Here is a 20,884-nt window from a genome sequence, read left to right on the forward strand (position 1 = left end):
AAGCTTAGATTCTTGTTAATATAACTGCACTGTCCAAGTTACAGTAGCTATTACTGTAAAAAAAAAAAGTGCCATGCTATTGTTTGTGGGGAGCTCCTAACAAAACACTTTTTTCACCGCGATTGGTTTGATAAATTCACCTCTGAAGGTGAAATGTGTACTCACATTCTGAAATCTTGCTCTGATTTATCATCCAAAGGATCCCAGAGATAACATGAAGTGTCGCTTTTTCATGTTCTAAAAAGGTCCATATAGCATGCACGATCAATTTTGTATTTCTACTCGTTCAATTTGCAAAGAAAGGAATCCGTGAAAATCTAACCCTAAACATTGTTTCAACCGGTCAAATCACATTTGTATGCATTCCTCAGAGAACCTAGAACGTAACCAGACTTCACTATTTCATTAGGGGTATAGTATATCCTATAGGACACCAAATTTGGTCAGAGAGCGACGCCTTCATGCCACGCCGATGACGCGGCCGGTCTTCATTTGATTGACTATCTTTGTCAAATAAGCACTAATCGGGGTCAAACAAAGCTACATAGACAGCCAGTGAGCTGGGCTTTACGGGAGTATCCAGAAACCCTGTATATGTCGTAAAATGTAGGTGCTAACCTTTTGCGACAGCATGCCTTATCCTTTCGGACAAAAATTAAGAATATTCAGAGTTATGAAGTTATGAAAACAGGTTGTTTTGCAAATGTTGGAAAAGCTAAATCAAAGTCCAAGTATACAGATTTTATGATAATCTTGCAGAAAAATGTAATATGAATGCAAATGTCTCCTTTACGATTTGCCCAAATGTAACCTGGATGGCTTCACAGTAAATATCATGTAGTTCGCTCATACTTCAAGTTATCCATTTGCACATACACTGCTTCCATCTTGTGGACACCATCGGAATTACAACCAGAGTGATGGCTCGAACAGGGACCTTTCTGTTGCATTTCAAAGATGGTGGTAGAAAAAAAATGTTTTTTTCTTTATATTTTCTTCTACCAGATCTATTGTGTTATATTCTCCTACATTCAATTCACATTTCCACAAACTTCAAAGTGTTTCCTTTCAAATGGTACCAAGAATATGCATATCCTTGCTTCTTCAGGGCCTGAGCTCAGGCAGTTAGATTAGGTATGTCATTTTAGGCGAACATTTTTTTTAAAAGGGGGCTATCCCTAAGTTCATGTTTACTTGACATGCAGTAGTGAAGCTGTGTGTAATTTAATGTTGAACCTTTTCCAGTGTATTCTAACATTCATTTTATCAAAGTGAGTGTACCAGATTTACAAAAGATAGTGTTACCATAGTGAGAAAATGTATACTTCTTTTCACATATCATTTTGTGAAATAAAAGTACTGCACTTCAAGTCCCTAATGTTAGAGTATGACCATTTTGTTGAAATTAAATACAAAATCGAATCTGGGCTGATAATAAATAAAAAATACATAAAAAAATAAAACTCTGAGGGATTGAGTTTCCCTTATCTCAGGCAAACCAAAACATTATACTTCATTCATGAATCAACACATAAGGACATTTTTTATAATAAACTCCAATGGCTCCATATTGTTAGGTACTTCAATCCCAGTGTTAGCAATGGGCTTAACTGTGGTTAACATTTTATAATGTCATGTTTCTGTGTGTACAGCAAAGAGTTTCTTATATAAACCGTCATGCTTTTCTGTTCAATGTGTGTTTACAGTCTGCATTCCATGAGGACCTGCTGATATCTGGTGTTGCTGACGGGAGAGACTGGACCTCTGAGGTGGCTGGTCACAAACCCTGGCCCCGGATCAGAACCCTGGATCCGGAGCCGTCGCTCTTCCTTCCCGAGTCGGAACCAGGACCGAACCAAGAGGGACAAAAACTCCACCACCACACAGAACACAATCAGTGGACAGGTGGACTGAACAACCTCAGTCCTGGTGGTCATCAGAGAGACAGAAGCTCCAGTCAGGGATCCAGTCTGCAGCCCAGACCCTTCTCTTCACAGTCTCAGTGCAGGGATGAAGCAGGGCCTGGGACTGATAGAGATAGACCCTCCTGTTCCTATGATACAAACACCACAGTATCCATTATGAATAGAGCAGGTCACCCTGGGCTTCAGCCTTCACAGTGAGTGGTGGGACCCCCCCTGGTGGTAGTCTGTCTTCTCCTTCAGGGTCTCGTCTAATGCCTGGTGACTGGGTTCATAGAAAGCCTGGACCTGGGTCTAGCCTTCCATCGTTACCCAACCAATACAGACAGGGTCAGGATGGGTGTTCACCACAAGATGTACCTAGCCTATAACACAGCATACAATCCCAACAACACCCAAACAATGGCTAGAGGTCAAGGAGGTAGCTCAAATACTACACCTGAGGGTGTAGTATAGTATAGCTTCAGTCCCTCTCCTCGCCCCTACCTCAAACCAGGGACCCTCTGTACACATCGACAACAGCCACCCTCGAAGCATCGTTACCCATCGCGCCCCAAAAGCCGCGGCCCTTGCAGAGCAAGGGGAACAACTACTTCAAGGTCTCAGAGCGAGTGACGTCACCGATTGAAACGCTATTAGCGCGCACCACCGCTAACTACCGTAAATTCCGGACTATAAGCCGCAACTTTTTTCCCACGCTTTGAACATCGCGGCTTAAACAATGACGCGGCTAATATATGGATTTTCCCGCTTTCAATTTATTTATTTTTTAAACACATTCTGTGACGTGCTCAGTTTTTTGGCGGCATGAAGCTTTCATTAGACCAATGAAATTGCCGAACGGGTTAAGGTCAAACAACTTTTTTGTTTACTGTTTAGATTAAATCGAGCGCTCTCAAACTTCCCATCATTCTGATTACGGTAGTCATTTTGTCACCCTCATCATGGCAAAGACACGGAGAAATGCATATGATGCAGCTTTCAAGTTGAAGGCGATTGATCTGGCTGTTGGAAAAGGAAATAGAGCTGCTGCACGGGAGCTTGGTCTTAATGAGTCGATGATAAGACGTTAGAAACAGCAGCGTGAGGAATTGACTCAGTGGAAAAAGACAACTAAAGCTTACTGCTAATTTTTTATATTTGTTACAAGCCGTTTCGTTAAAGCCTATTTATTTTTGTTACAAGCCGTGTTTCGTTAAAGCCTGTGTAAAGTTAATTTTTTCAATGTACCGGTAGGCACCTGCGGCTTATAGACATGTACGGCTTATTTATGTTCAAAATAATATAGATTTTTTAATTCAGTGGGCGCGGCTTATATTCAAGTGCGCTTATGTAACCGATGTGAAATGGCTAGTTAGTTAGCGGTGGTGCGCGCTAATAGCGTTTCAATCAGTGACGCTACTCGCTCTGAGACTTGAAGTAGGGTTTCCCCTTGCGTTGCAAGGGCCGCGGCTTTTGTGGCGTGATGGGTAACGATGCTTCGTGGGGTGTCAGTTGTTGATGTGTGCAAGGGCCCCTGGTTCGAGCCCAGGTTGGGGCGAAGAGAGGGACGGAACCTACAGTTACACTTAATAGTCCGGAAATTACGGTAGTTAGCCATTTCACATCGGTTACATGGGCACTATTCATTAGCTGACATATTATAGTTATCATGTGAAGTTTAAGGTAATTAACCACATACCCCTCATTAACCCTTTATTAACTTGTCATTTGAAACAGGGTTGTGTAAATAACTTTTTAGAATGACAGTAAACCTAGGGTAGAACAAGGACAGTTGAATATTTACCTTACTGTGGTGATGTAGATGGAATTAAGTCATTATAATATTTTCTACTCTAGTATTGCTAACACACTGTTTTTTCTAAACAATTCTGCTCTCAGCTTGAAAGATAGCAATCATAGGGGATTTTGTGTAAAAACTCTCTGAATTTGGCATTCCAGATTGTAATTTCAATCCACTGTTTATATTTTTTAATCCCCTTAAAAACCAAGTTAGGAATAGGCTACCTCATTTCAAAATAGGCCATCACTGTCAACCATGTATGATAATTTGTCACGTTATACCAAATGTCCAAACTGCATCTCCATGACAATAATTTAATTAATCTCAATCAATTTAATGGGAATATGCATTTACACCGAACAGAAATATAAAACGCAACATGTAAAGTGTTGGTCCCATGTTTCATGAGCTGAAAAATATCCCAGAAATGTTCAATATGCACAAAAAGCTTATTTCTCTAAAATGTTGTGCACAAATTTGTTTACTTCCGTTAGTGAGCATTTCTACTTAGCCAAGATAATCCAGCCACATGTCCAGTGATCATCACACAGGTGATGAGTGGCATTTTATTGTCTCCACAGACCACGTAAAATGCCACTCTAAAATGTGCAGTTTTGTCACACAACACAATTCCACATATGCCTCAAGTTAAGGGAGTTTGTGTGGGTGCGTGGTTTGCTGATTCAACGTTGTGAACAGAGTGCCCCATGGTGGCAGTGGGGTTATGGTATGGGCAGGCATAAGCTATGGACAAGGAACAGAATTGCATTTTATCGTGACTTGAATGCCCAGAGATACCGTAGGATCTGTACACAATTCCTGGAAGCTGAAATGTCCCAGTTCTTCCATGGCCTGCATACTCACCAGACAGTTACATTAGACGTTATTGTTGTCATATCGTTTTCTTCACTGCATTGCAGGCATTAGCAGGCAAAAGACCATGTCCATAATCATCATCGTTGCCACTGTCTAATAACGATGTAAAAAAAAAAAAGAACATAGCAAAAATTAGTTCTGTAAAAATTATTTCATACGCCACATTTAGGGGGGCCACAAGGGTATCCAAAATCGTTGTCACAGGGGCACTGCCCCCCCCCCAGAACCGCTAGTGTAAGCATGCTCTGGATCGACATGTATGACAGCGTGTTCCAGTTCCCGCCAATATCCAGAAACTTCGCACAGCCATTGAAGAGTGGGACAACATTCCACAGGGCCCAATCAACATCCTGATCAACTCTATGTAAAGGAGATATCGCGCTGCAGTAGGCAAATGGTAGTCACACCAGATACTGACTGGTTTTCTGATTTACGCCCCTACCTTTTTTAATGTGACCAACAGATCTGTATTCCAAGTCATGTGAAATCCTTAGATTAGGGCCTAATGAATTCATTTCAATTAACTAATGTCTTTATATGAACTGTAACTCAGTAAAATATTTTTAAATTGTTTCATGTTGCGTTTATATTTTTGTTCAGGATAAAAAGCAGTGCCGTGTTTCAAAGAACATTGCGCGTACCTTTTTCATTTAACCACACCCTTTGAGCTATGACGCCAACCAATAAGATAATTTCATTTCAAGTGTAAACGGAAGTGAACAGTGACCAAGAACAATTCCCCGTTAGCGTTTTTATTTCGATGTTTATTAACACGCTGGAACTCAAAATATGACAAATGTAAATGCACAGCATCAAACTTACCACAGGTAGTGTGTAATTCACGTTGGAGACAGGACTTTGTTCATATGTTATCTTCGTAACGCTAGCTTGCTAGTTGCTGACGTTAACTAACAATGGCAACCTGTGACGGTGTGGTTTTTCACACTCAAATAGCCTCCATCATGGAGGTGCTAGCGAATGCAGCCGTGGCAGAGATCTGTAAAGTCGTAGACGACGAGTATGCAGTGTTTCGTTTGGAAATAACTCAAAGCCAGAAAGAAAACAGGGCATTGCAGAGGAAACTACAGCTACTGGAACTGAAGGTGGCACGGGAGCGCGCAGAGAGGACAATTCGAGAGCGCGTCCTCGCCAGTCCCAGTAGTGTCAAGATCGTCGACCGATACAGAGGAATGGCAAGAGGTACATTTGCATGCTGCCTGACGCGGTTCATATATAACTCAGTGCCTGTCGCCCCCATCCTCTGCACACATGTTCAGATGTGTTACCCAGAATTGGGTCTTAGTTAGCCCATTCAAATAGACGATAAAGGTTATTTAAGCAATAAGGCCCGAAGATGTGTGGTATATGGCCAATATACAACGGAGTGCCAGGATACGGCCCTTAGCCGTGGTATATTGGCCATATATATCACAAACCCCCGAGGAGCCTTAATGCTATTATAAACTGGTTACCAACGTAATTAGAGCAGTAAAACTAAATGTTTCATATAACCAATACATTATTTTTCAAATATAAAATGTACACTTGCAAAGTTGCACCCGGATGTATTTTGAGAAACACAGTAAATGTGGAATGGAACGGTCCAATGGAAATGCTAGCGCAAGGTGAGAGGATGTGTCGTAGCCGAGGCAGTGTTTGAAAACAGCCAGGTGCAACTTGCTAAACTGTGCACAGTAAGTGTATATTTTTTATTTGAAATATTATTTCTCGCTTATATGAAAGTTAAGTTAAAGGTTTCCAAAACTATAGCAAGTGAGGTGCATTTGCATTTAGAGTGTCTGGATTAAACAGCATCGAGATTGTAGTTCACGTGGGAGCAAGCTGGGATCAGTACCATCAACTGAGAACGGGGGCGGCTGTAAACTGGGTATACCCCACTTGGGTTCTTGAGAGCTTGTTATTGGATAGTAGGCAATAATTTACCTGATTTAACTTACTTAGCTATCTTGCGCATATCAGTCGGGCTCTACTAAGCACCTCTTTTCCCACAATAACTCTCAGGTGAAGGACATCTCACTGGAGGCCACAGGAGCTTTGTGAAGCGAGTGGGACACAATACATGGAGAGATGACCAATCAATCACTGTTGATGAGGGGAGTGGAACCTCAACCCAGCACGTTATCTTGATCGAGGTTAGTGTAAAAGAGTTGCATAAAAAAATGCAACTCTGTGGCCAGTTTATTTCAGAAAGGCGACCCTCAGCTAGGGATGGGCATGGTTATTTGAATATCCAAACGGATGTTAGTATTCGATTACTAGGGAGAGTATTCATTTAAGATTTTTTTTTAAGGCAGTGTCTATAATTAAATAATTATCTATGTGTCACTGCTACATAGCCTACAAGGATGGAGCATTACATTCAACGTTTTAATAAAACTGTTACATGACAGAGTGCCTCATAAAAAAAGACTGCACCGGTAGCTTACACACGTTTCACACTGGTGTAGCTTGTTATTGTCGGTCAATCAAGAGGAACCATGTGTAGCAAGTGAAGTGGGAGCGTTCTACTCAATGCAAAAGGGAATTAAAGTTACGGAATTAAGCTGGTTAAATGAGGAGTAGGCTACAATGATCAACCAACAGATGCTGTTTCATATGAATGGAGTTGTAAACGAGGATGGGAAGCACAGCAAAATAGCCTCAATTAGCCTTGCTACTTTAGCTAGCTGGCTGGCTAATTTAGCTGGCTACTGTAGCTAGCTAGCTTCTTTACAATGATGCAGTCATTACATGCACTACAGGATGGCATGACAGATAAACTATGGCAGCAACAAGTTTGTCTAACTAGCTGAGTTGGTTTGGCTACTTTCTCTTTCTTCCTCAGTGCTACACACACCGGTCCCTGCTCCTCTCTCAACCCTCCCCCACCCTTAGCATAGCGCACCTTCTCTCAAATCTCCATTGAAGTAAACCAATAAAAATACCTTTTTTAAAACGCATGAATCCGGATATCCTAAAAATATCATGATATTATTAAAATAGTGAAATCATTTCAAATGCCCATCACTACCCTAAGCTATTCATATATATATATATATATAAATAAATAAATAACTAGGCAAGTTAAGAACAAATTCTTATTTACAATGACGGCCTACCAAAAGGCCTCCTGCGGGGAAGGGGGCTGGGATATAAAATAAATATAGGACAAAATACACATCACGACAAGAGACTACATAAAGAGAGACCTAAGACAAAAACACAGCATGGCAGCAACACAACACAACACAGCATGGCAGCAACACAACACAGCATGGTAGCAACACAACATGGCAGCAGCACAAAACATGGTACAAACATTATTGGGCACAGACAACAGCACAAAGGGCAAGAAGGTACAGACAACAATACATCATGCAAAGCAGCCACAACTGTCAGTAAGAGTGTCCATGATGGTGTCTTTGAATGAAGAATTGAGTTAAAACTGTCCAGTTTGAATATTTGTTGCAGCTCGTTCCAGTCAGTAGCTGCAGCGAACTGAACTGTACATCCACATTTATCTGCCATAGCCTCCAGAGACCCATAAAGTTTGGATGTAAAAAATACATACAATTTTTTTGCACCCCAAATGCATTTTATGTGATCTGTAGTGGCCATTTATGACTCAATTGATAGGAAATATAAACAGACATTTATTACCAGGCTCTTATTTCATGTGAAAATTATTCCACTGCTCTGAAAACTCACACTATTCTTGAGATATTTACCTGTTAGAAACAATTTGAATATCAAACTCAAAAATTATAATTACACACAAGAAAGAACTATGAAGGTAACACCGTTACACGTGATATAATTGAAAATCCCAAAATGTCCTCTCATAGGTACAACAGGACCTAACACAGTGGCATGTATGGCCTTAGCGATATGATCAGAAACTAATGTCCATTAAAGAACATAAAAATGTATTGCTGGGTCTCAGGAGGATATGGGTGCTTGTGAGACTTTCCTACGACGTTGTTATCCAATTAGACTCCTGTACCACCTCTCTTGTCAGTCTGCAGAGGCTGCAGGTCCTGGAGGATCGTCTCTGGTCAAGCAGGAGAAGACTGAAAGAGAGGACCCACCACACAGCAGAGAGACCCAGACTAGAGTGGCCCCTGTAGCCACGGAGGACCCAGCGCTGCCCAGGATCCGATGCAGCATCGGGTCAGTGGAACACCGAACACCGTCAGAGATCAACACTGAGATTTTAACTGAAACTCACAGGCTCTTACACACAGGATATGACCACAGATCAGACCCAGAGAGACTGGGCTGTCCTCCTGCTCCCGGCTCAGAGTACTTACCGGTATTTCGCCAGAGGACAGTTTATTCCCATGGAGATGTTGGTGACGCACTAGACACTGGCGGTGATGACCTGTCTTGTTCTTACACTACAGAGATGGACGCTGGCAATATATCCTTGGGCTTAGAGACACAGACTGATCTGTCTAGAGGGGACTGGAACCGGTACAGTAGTAGTGTATATTCTGAAGGGTGCCAGGAGGAGAAAGTGGAGGTTATGGTGGTAGATGAGGTGACTGTGAAAGTGGAGGGCGACGTTCCTCCCACATGGAATACAGATAGTCACCTAGGAGACGGACAGTCCCAGGGTAGAGATTTCTTAGATTACAGGGAAAGCTTAGAGACCAATCCAAATGTCGCGATCCAATCCCCTTTACATTCGCTCAGGGATCGTGACCCAGTGTCCACTTCGATGGGGCCTTCCGATTCACAAGGCTGCGTCATTTTCGATCAGGTATTGAACTCAAACGACAGGGCTAGAGCCCAGGCTCAGGGAGGGGGAGCCACATCAGGCAATGGTAAAGAGAAACGGTTCCTCTGCATGTTCTGTAATAAAGGATTCAGCTGCCTCCAGAAGGTGGAGATCCACCAGAGGGTCCACACAGGGGTAAAACCCTACAGCTGTACCCAGTGTCATATGCGCTTCGCCCAGGCTCGTGACCTCAAGAGGCACCAGAGGGTCCACACAGGGGAGAAACCTTACAGCTGCCCCCAGTGTGAGAAGAGGTTCTCCCGCCAGGACAATCTGAAGATACACCTGAAGGTCCACACAGGAGAGAGGCAGTTCGCCTGTACGCAATGCGGGAAGAAGTTCACAGAGAGGAGCTACCTCAGGATACACCAGCAGAAAAACCATCCCACTCTATTAACATAGAAAGTAGCCATACCACTTGATAGCTTCTGAGGTTTAGATCAAAACCTGCATTAAAGGGTAGGTAGCATAAACATAACTGAATATAACATGAATTTGCATTAGTATACGCATCAAAAGTCCCAATGCAAAGTTACCTCACTTTTCAATTTTTCGAGTTATTACATAAAACCCATAAAACTGCTGAAGTCATCCTGGAAGATGTTTTTGCGGGGTGTGACGTAATATGGAGGCCCCAGGAAAGCCAGCCTATTCCCCATAAATGTAAACTCCAACAGAAGTAACTTTATATTAAACAATATTGTTTACACTCATTACTACTGGTTTCAATTACATTTACTTTATGAATGTATTGTTACAAATCAACTTCCAAGGTTGCTAGCCAACTAGCCTGCTAACGTCAGTGGTGAAAGTACTACTTTGGTAGTTTTTGGGGTAACTGTACTTTACATTTTGGACAACTTATAATTTACTTTTTACTCCAAACATTTTCACTGACAGCAAAAAGTGTGTTACATTTTGAATACTTAGCAGGAGAGGAAAATGGTCCAGTTCACACACTTATCAAGAGAACATCCCTGGTCATCCCTACTGCTTCTGATCTGGTGGACTCACTAAACACGAATGCTTCGTTTGTGAATTATGTCTTATAAAGAGTGCCCCTGGCTATCCGTAAAACATTTTTTTTAAATGCTGTCTGGTTTGCTTAATACTTTGATACTTAAGTATATTTCAGCAATTACATTTACTTTTGATACTAAAGTATATTTAATACCAAATACTTTTAGACTTTTACTCAGTAGTATTTTACTGGGTAACCTTGACTTTTACTTGAGTCATTTTCTATTAAGGTATCTTTACTTTTACTCAAGTGTGACAATTGGTTACTTATTCCACTACTGGCTAATGTTAGCACTGCGTGAGTCAGCCAGTTGCTATCAACACTTAACTTCCAGCTACATTAATGTAGACCAAAGTTTTGGGAAAGCATAATGCCATCTAACCAGTTATCAAATAATGTTACCAGTTTATGCAGCAGTGGATGCTCGTCTGAGGAGGAAGTGGAGGACCATCCTCAGTGAAATTTCATAAAAATACAAATAGTGAAACATGAAGTTTTTTTTTTTTAGATAAAACTATACTAAATATATTGAAATAACTTGCACTAACTGGACAAAAATAAAGTGTTAAAACCAAGAAAACTATTTATAAATCTACCTCCTCCTCCTGTAATTTGAAGGCCAGCATCCCGTAGTCGCCTCTTCACTGTTGACGTTGAGACTAGTGTTTTGCGGATACTATTTAATGAAGCTGCCAGTTGAAGACTTGTGAGGCTTCTGTTTCTCGACACTCTAATGTACTTGTCCTCTTGCTCAGTTGTGCACCGGGGCCTCCCACTCCTTTTTCTATTCTATTTAGAGCCAGTCTGCTGTTCTGTGAAGGGAGTAGTACACAGCGTTGTACGAGATCTTCCGTTTCTTGGCAATTTCTCGCATGGAATTGCCTTAATTTCTCAGAACAAGAATAGACTTATGAGTTTCAGAAGAAAGTTCTTTGTTTCTGGACGTTTTGATCCTGTAATCGAACCCACAAATGCTGATGCTCCAGATACTCAACTAGTCTAAAGAAGGCCAGTTTTATTGCTTCTTTAATCAGAACAACAGTTTTCAGCTGTGCTAACATAATTGCAAAAGGGTTTTCTAATGATCAATTGCATTTTTAAGATGATAAACTTGGATTAGCTAACACATCGTGCCATTGGAACACAGAAGTGATGGTTGCTAATAATGGTCCTCTGTACACCTATGTAGATATTCCATTAAAAATCATCCGTCTCCAGCAACAAAAGTCATTTACAACATTAACAATGTCTACACTGTATTTCTGATCAATTTGATGTTATTTTAATGGACAAAAATGTGCTTTTCTTTCAAAAACAAGGACATTTCTAAGTGACCCAAAACTTTTGAAAAGTAGTGTACTTTCTTCCTCCTACCCCCATAATGTCAAGCTTGATTATCAACCCCTCCTTCCACATATCATACGCTTTCTCCACATCAAAAAAGACAGCTACTACAGTCTCCTTGTTCACCTGAGCGTTCCTGACCTCTGCTTCTAAGCAGAGCACTGGATCCATAGTTCCCCTTCCCTTCCTGAACCCACTCTGATGTGGCGATAGTAGCCCCCTGCTCTCCCGGAAGTAAGTTAGCCTCTCTAATCATACGTTCCATTATCTTACATGCATGTGATGTTAAAGCTATTGGCCGATAGCTTGTTGGGTCCTTCCCTGGCTTCCGGATTGGTACCACTACTGCCTCCTTCCAACTGCCTGGTAGTTTCCCCTCCTCCCACACTGTGAAGAGGGCACAACAAAACCTATTCCCCCTCAGGAGACTGAAAAGATTTGGCATGGGTCCTCAGATCCTCAAAAGCTTTTACAGCTGCACCATCGAGAGCATCCTGACGGGTTGCATCACTGCCTGGTATGGCAACTGCTTAGCCTCCGACCACAAGGCACTACAGAAGGTAGCGCGTACAGCCCAGTACATCACCAGGGCCAAGCTTCCGGCAAACCAGGACCTCTACCAGGCGGTGTCAGATGAAGGCCCTAAAAATTGTCAGACTCCAGCCAACCTAGTCATAGACTCTCTCTGCTACCGCACGGCAAGCGGTACCGGAGCGCCAAGTCCATGTCCAAGAGGCTCCTCAATAGCTTCTACCCCCAAGCCATAAGACTCATGAACAGCTAATCAGATGGCTACCAAGACTATTGGCATTGCCCCCCCCCCCCCCCGGAACGCTGCTGCTACTCTGTTATTCTCTATGCATAGTCACTTTAATAACTCTACCTACATGTACATGTTACCTCGACACCGGTGTCCCCGCACATTGACTCTGTACCGGTACCCCCTGTAAATAGCCCCGCTATGGTTATTTACTGCTGCTCTTTAATCATTTGTTATTCTTATCTCTTTTTTGTGGGTATTTTCTTAACTGCATTGTTGGTTAAGGGCTTGTAAGGTATCTGTTGTATTCAGCGCATGTGACAAATAAAATTTGATTTTGTTGTACAACACCAAAACCTTACCCAGTGCCTCATCACTAAAATGGGACAAGATAACATAGCATACCTCATCTTTCCCAGGTGAAGTTAACCCAACCTTACCTATTGTCCTTTTCATCTCTGCCATTGTAAATGGTGCATTCAATGCATCCTTTACAACCTCCCTCATATCCAGCACTCCAGGATATTCCTCTCTCATTCTCTCTATCTGCCCATCCTCTGACAAATTTGCCTAGCTAAGTGGAAACTCCTCGGGAAAGCATGGAGTTTATTAGGCTACAGATTAAATAAATTATGAACTTCATATGGTGGTGAATGTGCAAGATACTCCTTTCCAATACATATCGAGGGTCTTATTCTGGTGACATGATTGATGCTTTGCTGCCGTTTGACAAATAATATCGCTCTTATCCATAAGGATCTGATAATGTAGATAGCCAACCTCCACTGTATGTGTGAGGTGTTAGCTAGAGCGCATGTGCCAAGACCAGAGTGGGCACATTTGCTATTTAACGCAACAGTTGTGACAAAACCATCAGATTTATTTTTATTCGGTACATGGGAATTTAACAGCAAAAGTTATTTTTTTTTATCTGCAAAAAGTCTGTTTGATGGAAACATATCGCCGGTGGGAAAATGCGCATATTGTTTTATGCATATTTTGTTATATTCGTAATGAAAATCTGTCGCAAATTGAATGGAAACCTACCTAATGTCTAGGAGTGTGCAGTGATGCGTAACATATTTTGGAATGCTGTTCCTTTCATTCAAGGTTTACAAATGCGATCTAATTTCAGCACCAATCTTCCTATGCCGATCCACTATTTAAACTTACAAGTAAATGAAGGACTTTCTGGTCTCATTGAAGCTGGGTCGGGAATGTCTTCCTGCCTAGCTGATAGACTGGCAGAAGTCTTAAAGCGATGTCACCTTGTGTATCTGGAGAGAAGAATGTTTAGTGAATAAGTTGATTGTTTCAGGCAAAAAAATGAATGAGCATCTGACGCACCACCAGCTGGGTATTTTCAAACTTGACTTGCACTTCGAAGAGAAGATCTTGGGCCTGCTTCTCTCGGTTGGCGAAGCAAAGTTTTTTTTGTCCTTGAAGATCGCTACTACTTATGAATGGACGGAATAGCAGCGAAATAGCCTCAATTAGCCTTGCTACTTTTCCCACTTAGGTGTCTACTGTAGCTAGATAGCTAGCTAGCTTTACAACGATGTAGTCAAGACATGCACTACAGGATGCCAAATCTTTCCAGCGGATGAGTTTTAGTTAGGTAAGATTTAATGTTTTTTTTTTTGTTGCTATGGTTATTAATTATACTGCACTGATGGAGCGTAAATCCCAGAAAACAGATTTGATAGTGGCAGCAGCAGAGATATTTTTGAGTGTAAGAGATTTTAGAGCAGAAGATCTAAAGGGGGTTTTAAGAGAAGGGGTCTGTCCCATCCTCCCAGTTGGCCTGTAGTAAGATCTGGGAGGACTAGAGTACTGGGATGGGGTGGTGAGTTTTTTGGATATAGTGGTGTATACAATGTGTGGGTTAGATGGTGGTGCAATTTATTTTCTCCATTTCCCCATATTTTTTTGTGACAAAATGTGCAATTCACACTCCGACCTGTGAAAGGAAACAATAACCAACACAGCGTCCAGTCTACCGGAAACTCACACGAAGAAGTAAACAGAAAGTGAACAGTGACTAAGAACAATTTCCACTTTAGCATTCATTGTTATTTAGACGTTTATTAACACCCTGGAACTCAAAATATGACTAATTTAACTGGATAGCATCACATACTTTCAGCGTGTAGTGTTTAATAAGCGCTGGAGACAGGACTTGATTGATTGATAGGCGTTATCTCGGTAACGCTAGTGAACAATGGCTAACTGTATAGTTTTTCACACTCAAATAGCCTCCATCATGGAGGTGCTAGCGAATGCAGCTGTAGCTGAGATCTGTAAACTCGTAGACGACGACTATGCAGTGTTTCGTTTGGAAATAACGCAAAGCCAGAAAGAAAACAGGGTTTTGCGAAGGAAACTACTGGAACTGAAGGTGGCAAGGGAGCGCGCAGAGAGGACAACGCGAGAGCGCGTCCTCGCCAGTCGTGTCAAGATCCCCGACCGAAACAGAGAAGTGTCAAGAGGTACAGTTTGCATACCAATGTGTGGTGCACAACAATAGTGGAATCGGCGGATCGCATTCAAAATAAAAGTAACCCATTGAAACTGATTCAAACGGATAAAAATAGTGGAATCATGCCACAATAGATCATTTTGCAGGGCTCTGGCAGTGCTCCTCCTGCTCCTCCTTGCACAAAGGCGGAGGTAGCGGTCCTGCTGCTGGGTTGTTGTCCTCCTACGGCTTCCTCCACGTCTCCTGATGTACTGGCCTGTCTCCTGGTAGCGCCTCCATGCTCTGGACACTACGCTGACAGACACAGCAAACCTTCTTGCCACAGCTCGCATTGATGTGCCATCCTGGATGAGCTGCACTACCTGAGCCACTTGTGTGGGTTGTAGACTCCGTCTCATGCTACCACTAGAGTGAAAGCACCGCCAGCATTCAAAAGTGACCAAAACATCAGCCAGGAAGCATAGGAACTGAGAAGTGGTCTGTGTTCCCCACCTGCAGAACCACTCCTTTATTGGGGGTGTCTTGCTAATTGCCTATAATTTCCACCTGTTGTCTATTCCATTTGCACAACAGCATGTGAAATTTATTGTCAATCAGTGTTGCTTCCTAAGTGAACAGTTTGATTTCACAGAAGTGTGATTCACTTGGAGTTACATTGTGTTGTTTAAGTGTTCCCTTTATTTTTTTGAGCAGTGTAGTTTAAACAAATATTATTATTATTATTTTTTTCTTTAAACTACATTTTTGTCTTTTGTTGAATTTGAATAACAACATTCCAACCTTGTGTAGAATTATTTTGTCCAATTGTGGCATGATTCCACAATTTTTATCCGTATGCATCAATGGGGGACTTTTAGTTTGAAGGCAAATCATTCAGCTATTGTTGTTCATGACACACACACATTTTACAGAAGGCTGAGCAGCCTGTCATATATAGTGGCACTGCCTCTCCCCTGTTGCCTTCTGCATGTGTTCAGATGTGTTACCTAGAATTGGGTCTTGCTGGTCACTTTTTGGATAGTATGCAATAATTCCCCTGATTACTTATCTATCTTGGACAAAGACACTATTCTAACCAGATTGTTCATGTGCTGCATTTCCTATTATTTACTCAATGAAAACAATGTGATGCATGGAACATAATACATTGATCAATAATTAGTATTTCAGGAAGTTATGAAAAGTGTTACCTTACATCCCTGCCAATTCTAGACCGTATCAATTAGTGTACAAAATACCGTTGACAGTACCTAACCACCTCTTTTCCCCCAGTCACTGTCTCAGGTGAAGGACATCTCACTGGAGGCCACAGGAGCTTTGTGAAGCCAGCGAAACACAATACATGGAGAGATGACCAACCAATCACTGTTGAGGGGAGTGGAACCTCAACCCAGCACATTATCGTAATAGAGTTGCATAAAAAAATGACAATCACTTTGTAAATCAAATGTGGCCGTTTACTACCGGAAGGCTCCCCTCAGCTATTCACTTGCTTACATGTACATCCTTCTTTATCTGCCATAGGGGAGCTTGTGAGACTTTCCTACGACATTGTTATCCAATTCAACCCATGTACCGGTAATAACCTCCTCTCTTCTTGTGTCAGTCTGCAGATGCAGAGGCTGCAGGTCCTGGGGTCAAGCAGGAGAGGACCGAAGGAGAGAAGGACCCTGTAAGCATAGAGGACCCCACCACCGCCCCAACGCCTCCCAGGACCCAACCCAGCATCAGGGAGGTCAGTGGAACGCAGAACGCCGTCCTCAAGTCAGAGACCGACACCAAGACTTTAACACACAGGCTCTTACACACAGGTTCTGACTACAGATCAGACCCAGAGAGACTGGGCTGTCCTCCTGCTCCCGGTTCAGAGTACTTACCGGTATTTCACCAGAGCCAGAGGATGGTTCATTGCTGTGGAGATGATGATGCGATAGACACTAGTGGTGATGATCCGTCTTGTTCTTACGCTACAGAGATGGACCCTGGCAGCATGCCCTTGGGTTTAGAGACACAGACTGATCTGTCTAGAGGGGACTGGAACCGGTACAGTAGTGGTGTATACTCTGAAGGGTGCCTAGATAAGAAAGGGGAGGTGATAGATGAGGTGACTGTGAAAGTGGAGGGTGTCGTTCCTCCCACATGGAATGCAGATAGTCACCTAGGAAACAGACACTCACAAGGCAGAGATTTCTTAGATTACAGGGAAAGCTTAGAGACAAATCCAAATGTTGAGACCCACTCCCCTACACACGCATTCAGGGAATGCGACCCAGTGTCCACATCGATGGGGCCATCCGATTCACACGGCCGCGTCCTTTTCGATCAGGTATTGAACTCAAAGGACCAAAGGGCCAAGGCTCGGGGAGCAACAACAGGCAATAGTAAAGAGAAACGGTTCCTCTGTATGTTCTGTAACAAAGGCTTCAGCTGCTCCCAGAATGTGGAGATCCACCAGAGGATCCACACAGGAGAGAAACCCTACAGCTGCCCCCAGTGTCACATGTGCTTCGCTCAGTCTGGCAGCCTAAAGAGGCACCAAAGGGTCCACACAGGGGAGAAACCCTACAGCTGCCCACAGTGCGAGAAGAGGTTCTCCCGCCAACACCTGCTGAAGACACACCTGAAGATCCACACAGGAGAGAGGCCATAACGCCTGTACGCACTGCGGGAAGAGGTTCTCAGAGAGGAGCTACCTCAGGATACACCAGAAGAAAAACCATTCCACTCTATGACATAGAAAGTTTGTTTAGATCAAACCCTGCAATAAAGGTAGACTCAGCGAGATGACTTAGATGCACAAAGGAAACAGCAGTAGTGGGTACATTTCTACAACTAAGAGCGTTGAAGCACGAGGCTAAACGTCTGATGTTTTGGTCCTGTGGCTACCATGTTGTAGCAGCGTGAAGCGAACTCATGTACATGCGCAGATACTGTGTGAGAGCAAAATCTAGCATCACGCTCATCACAATATCTGGGGTTCTGCTCGTGGCAATCTCATAACACTGAGTCTTCCTTTAAAGACAAAGGTTAATTTTCATTGTTGTCAGAATAACATTTCAGTGTTTAATATTCCTGGGTAGAATATTGCATTTAGGCATTGTGTGATACACATAATTGCAGTGCCTTCAGAAAGTATTCACACCAGTTGATGTTTTCCTCATTTTGTTGTTACTGGCCTACACACAATATCCCATGATGTCAAAGTGGAATTATGTTTTTAGACATTTTTACAAATTAATAAAAAATGAAAAGCTGAAATGTCTTGAGTCAATAAGTATTCAACCCCTTTTTGTTATGGCAAGCCTAAATAAGTTCAGGAGTAAAAATGTGTCACTTAAGTTGCATAGTGTTTAACATGATTTTTGAATGACTACCTCATCTCTGTACCCCACACATACAGATAATTGTAAGGTCGAGCAGTGAATTTCAAACACAGATTCAAGACCAGGTAGGTTTTCCAATGCCTCTGAATGAAGGGCACCTATTGGTAGATGGGTAAAATAAAAAAGCAGGCATTGAATATCCCTTTGAGCATGGTGAAGTTATTAATTACACTTTGGATGGTATATCAATACACTCAGTTACTACAAAGAAACAGATGCCCTTCCTAACTCTGTTGCCGGAAAGGAAGGAAACCACTCAGGGATTTCACCATGAGGCCAATGGTGACTTTAAAACAGTTAGAGTTTAAAGGCTGTGATAGGAGAAAACTCAGGATGGATCAAGAACTTTGTAGTTACTCTACAACACTAACCTAATTGACAGAGTGAAAAGAAGGAAGCCTGTACAGAAGAAAAATATTCAAAAACATGCATCCTGTTTGCAAAAAGGCACTTAAGTAAAACTGCAAAAAAAATGTAGCAAAGAAATTAACTTTGTCCTAAATACAAAGTGTTATGTTTGGGGCAAAAACACATCACTGAGTACCACTCTTCATATTTTCAAGCATGGTGGTGGCTGCATCAATTTCTGGGTGTGCTTGTCATCGGCAAGGACTAGGGATTATATATTTTTTTTAAATCATAAAAATAAACGCAAGCGCTAAGCACAGGCAAAATCCAAGAGGAAAACCTGGGTCAGTCTGCTTTCCAATAGACACTGGGAGATGAAATATGGCCAAATATACAATGCCGTTACATACCAAGACGACATTGAATGTTCCTGAGTGGCTTAGTATCAGTTTTGACTTAAAAACATTTTTTTAATAATAATGTGCAAATATTGTACAATCCAGGTGTGCAAAGCTCTTAAGGACTTACCCAGAAAGACTCACAGCTGTAAATAGCTGCCAAAGGTGATGTTTTGACTCGGGTTGAATACTTATCTAATCAAGATGTTTTTTATTTTTTATTAGTATTATTATTGATTTTTTTACAAATGTAGAATTTTTCTTCCACTTTGACAGTATTTTGTATAGATCGTTGACCAAAAAAAATACAATTAAATCAATTTTAATCCCACTTTGTAACACAACAAAATGTGGAAAAAGTAAAGGGGTGTGAAGGCCGCACTTAATTTTTATATTGTGCTTGCACTGTGTAGACTGATGTTCAAATGCCATTGAAATACCCCAAAAATTCCTGAGACACTTTTAATGACAAAATGAATGCAGATTTGTTGTTGAGACATGTATGTGTGGTTTTCATATGGTGTATTTAAAACTTGTTTCTGTTTAATAAACACAAAATTGGACTTTTCATTCTAAGACTTTAATTGACTCTATAAATCTGATCTCACCCTATTCTGCATACACCCAACATCGCTTTATTACCAATATACACTTACTAAATATACCTACACACCTACTGTACACGTCAAAATAGTTTAGTCAGGTTTGTCTGATGACTTTTCACTTATCATAGCTGACTTTATTTTACCCACATATTTATGTCCACCATGATGGGTTGAAATGAAATTCTGTAACTACAGTATAGGACTCAAACGTAGTGGGGATGGGTAAACACTCCATGTTGAAAGTGTGTTTATTATCTGTGTGTACGTACCTGAGGGAGTGTATGTCTGTGTAATCTGTATCACCTGTCTCTTCCAGGAGGAGGAGGGTCTGGAGGTGCTGCTGGTGAAGGAGGAGGGGTGTGGGGAGGGTCTGGGGAACCCTGAGGGGACCATGGTCATGGAGGACAACCAGACTACACCTCCTGAACCCACAGAGGAACCAGCTGAGCAGCACAGGACCACACACAGTCTCACTGAGGTGAGCCCACTGTAAACTACTGTCTGAATGGTATTAGGTCAGGTCCCGTATCCCCAAAGCCTCTCAGAGGAGGAGTACTGATTTAGGATCAGTTTTACTTTTTAGATCATAATGAATACGATTATATGTAAATATCCTAGATCAGCAATCCTACTCTGAGATTGTTTTGTGGATACGGGCCCAGCTATTGATTAATTTTGTCTTAATTTTGGGACCATGCCTTTGAATTATCAAACCATTTTTATTAAACCTTTATTTAACTAGGCAAGTTATTTAAGAACAAATTCTTATTTTTTGACACCCTACACCGGCCAAACCCTCCCCTAACCTGGACGACGCTGGGCCAATTGTGCGCCGCACCTATGGGACTCCCGATCACAGCCAGTTGTGATACAGCCTGGGATCGAACCAGGGTCTGTAGTGACGCCTCTAGCACTGAGATGCATTGCCTTAGACTGCTACGCCACTCGGGAACCATTAAAGAGTGTCAAGTGATCAAATCAACTAACACTTTAGCATAGTATCAAATTAACTTGCATAGTACTCATAGCAATCCCTATTTGCCCAATCAAAAGATGATTCATAGCAGGGTGCTCATATCAGATTTCTTGATCCAATATCCTCTCACTCTGTATCTTTTACAGTCAGTAGACATGTAGGATGGGAAGCCTGTTCTGCTGTTAGTCAAAGAGGAGACAATAGAAGAC

The 20,884-nt window shown here is 42.0% G+C and overlaps 2 protein-coding genes and 1 long non-coding RNA gene across 4 annotated transcripts; 2 read left to right on the forward strand and 1 right to left on the reverse strand.

Moving 5' to 3' along the window:
• Window positions 1-4,005: 4,005 nt before the first annotated feature.
• Window positions 4,006-5,667, reverse strand: LOC123742535 (uncharacterized). Its single transcript, XR_006769713.2, has 2 exons — window positions 5,404-5,667; window positions 4,006-4,674 (listed from the first exon to the last, which is right to left on the reverse strand). It is a non-coding gene; the product is annotated as an uncharacterized LOC123742535 (long non-coding RNA).
• On the forward strand, window positions 5,496-18,223 carry LOC106602454 (uncharacterized). Its single transcript, XM_014195116.3, has 3 exons — window positions 5,496-5,781; window positions 6,604-6,734; window positions 8,600-18,223. The coding sequence occupies exons 1-3, from the start codon at window positions 5,496-5,498 to the stop codon at window positions 9,761-9,763; spliced, it is 1,581 nt and encodes a 526-aa protein (XP_014050591.2). The 3' UTR covers window positions 9,764-18,223.
• LOC123742529 (uncharacterized) lies at window positions 14,484-18,223 on the forward strand. Of its 2 annotated transcripts, XM_045717588.2 has the most exons (4): window positions 14,688-14,975; window positions 16,238-16,368; window positions 16,572-16,700; window positions 16,777-18,223. In XM_045717588.2, exons 1-4 carry the CDS (start codon window positions 14,708-14,710, stop codon window positions 16,897-16,899), a joined length of 651 nt encoding a protein of 216 aa, XP_045573544.1. In that variant the 5' UTR covers window positions 14,688-14,707; the 3' UTR covers window positions 16,900-18,223. The 2 variants fall into 2 exon arrangements, with proteins under 2 accessions (XP_045573543.1, XP_045573544.1); XM_045717587.2 differs by having other exon boundaries at window positions 14,484-14,975; window positions 16,572-18,223.
• Window positions 18,224-20,884: the final 2,661 nt, after the last annotated feature.

Source organism: Salmo salar, chromosome 04 (genome assembly GCF_965601325.2).
Source record: "Salmo salar chromosome 04, fSalSal1, whole genome shotgun sequence".
NCBI lineage: Eukaryota > Metazoa > Chordata > Actinopteri > Salmoniformes > Salmonidae > Salmo > Salmo salar.

Excerpts from the sequence above, each read along its gene's own strand:
- LOC106602454 (XM_014195116.3), top strand. The coding sequence starts at position 5,496 with ATGGCAACCTGTGACGGTGTGGTTTTTCACACTCAAATAGCCTCCATC. Across the intron at positions 5,782-6,603 it reads ATACAGAGGAATGGCAAGAG|GTGAAGGACATCTCACTGGA; the intron begins GTACATTTGCAT and ends AATAACTCTCAG. Across the intron at positions 6,735-8,599 it reads AGCACGTTATCTTGATCGAG|TCTGCAGAGGCTGCAGGTCC; the intron begins GTTAGTGTAAAA and ends CTCTCTTGTCAG.
- LOC123742529 (XM_045717587.2), top strand. The coding sequence starts at position 14,708 with ATGGCTAACTGTATAGTTTTTCACACTCAAATAGCCTCCATCATGGAG. Across the intron at positions 14,976-16,237 it reads AAACAGAGAAGTGTCAAGAG|TCACTGTCTCAGGTGAAGGA; the intron begins GTACAGTTTGCA and ends CTTTTCCCCCAG. Across the intron at positions 16,369-16,571 it reads CCTCAACCCAGCACATTATC|TCTGCAGATGCAGAGGCTGC; the intron begins GTAATAGAGTTG and ends TTCTTGTGTCAG.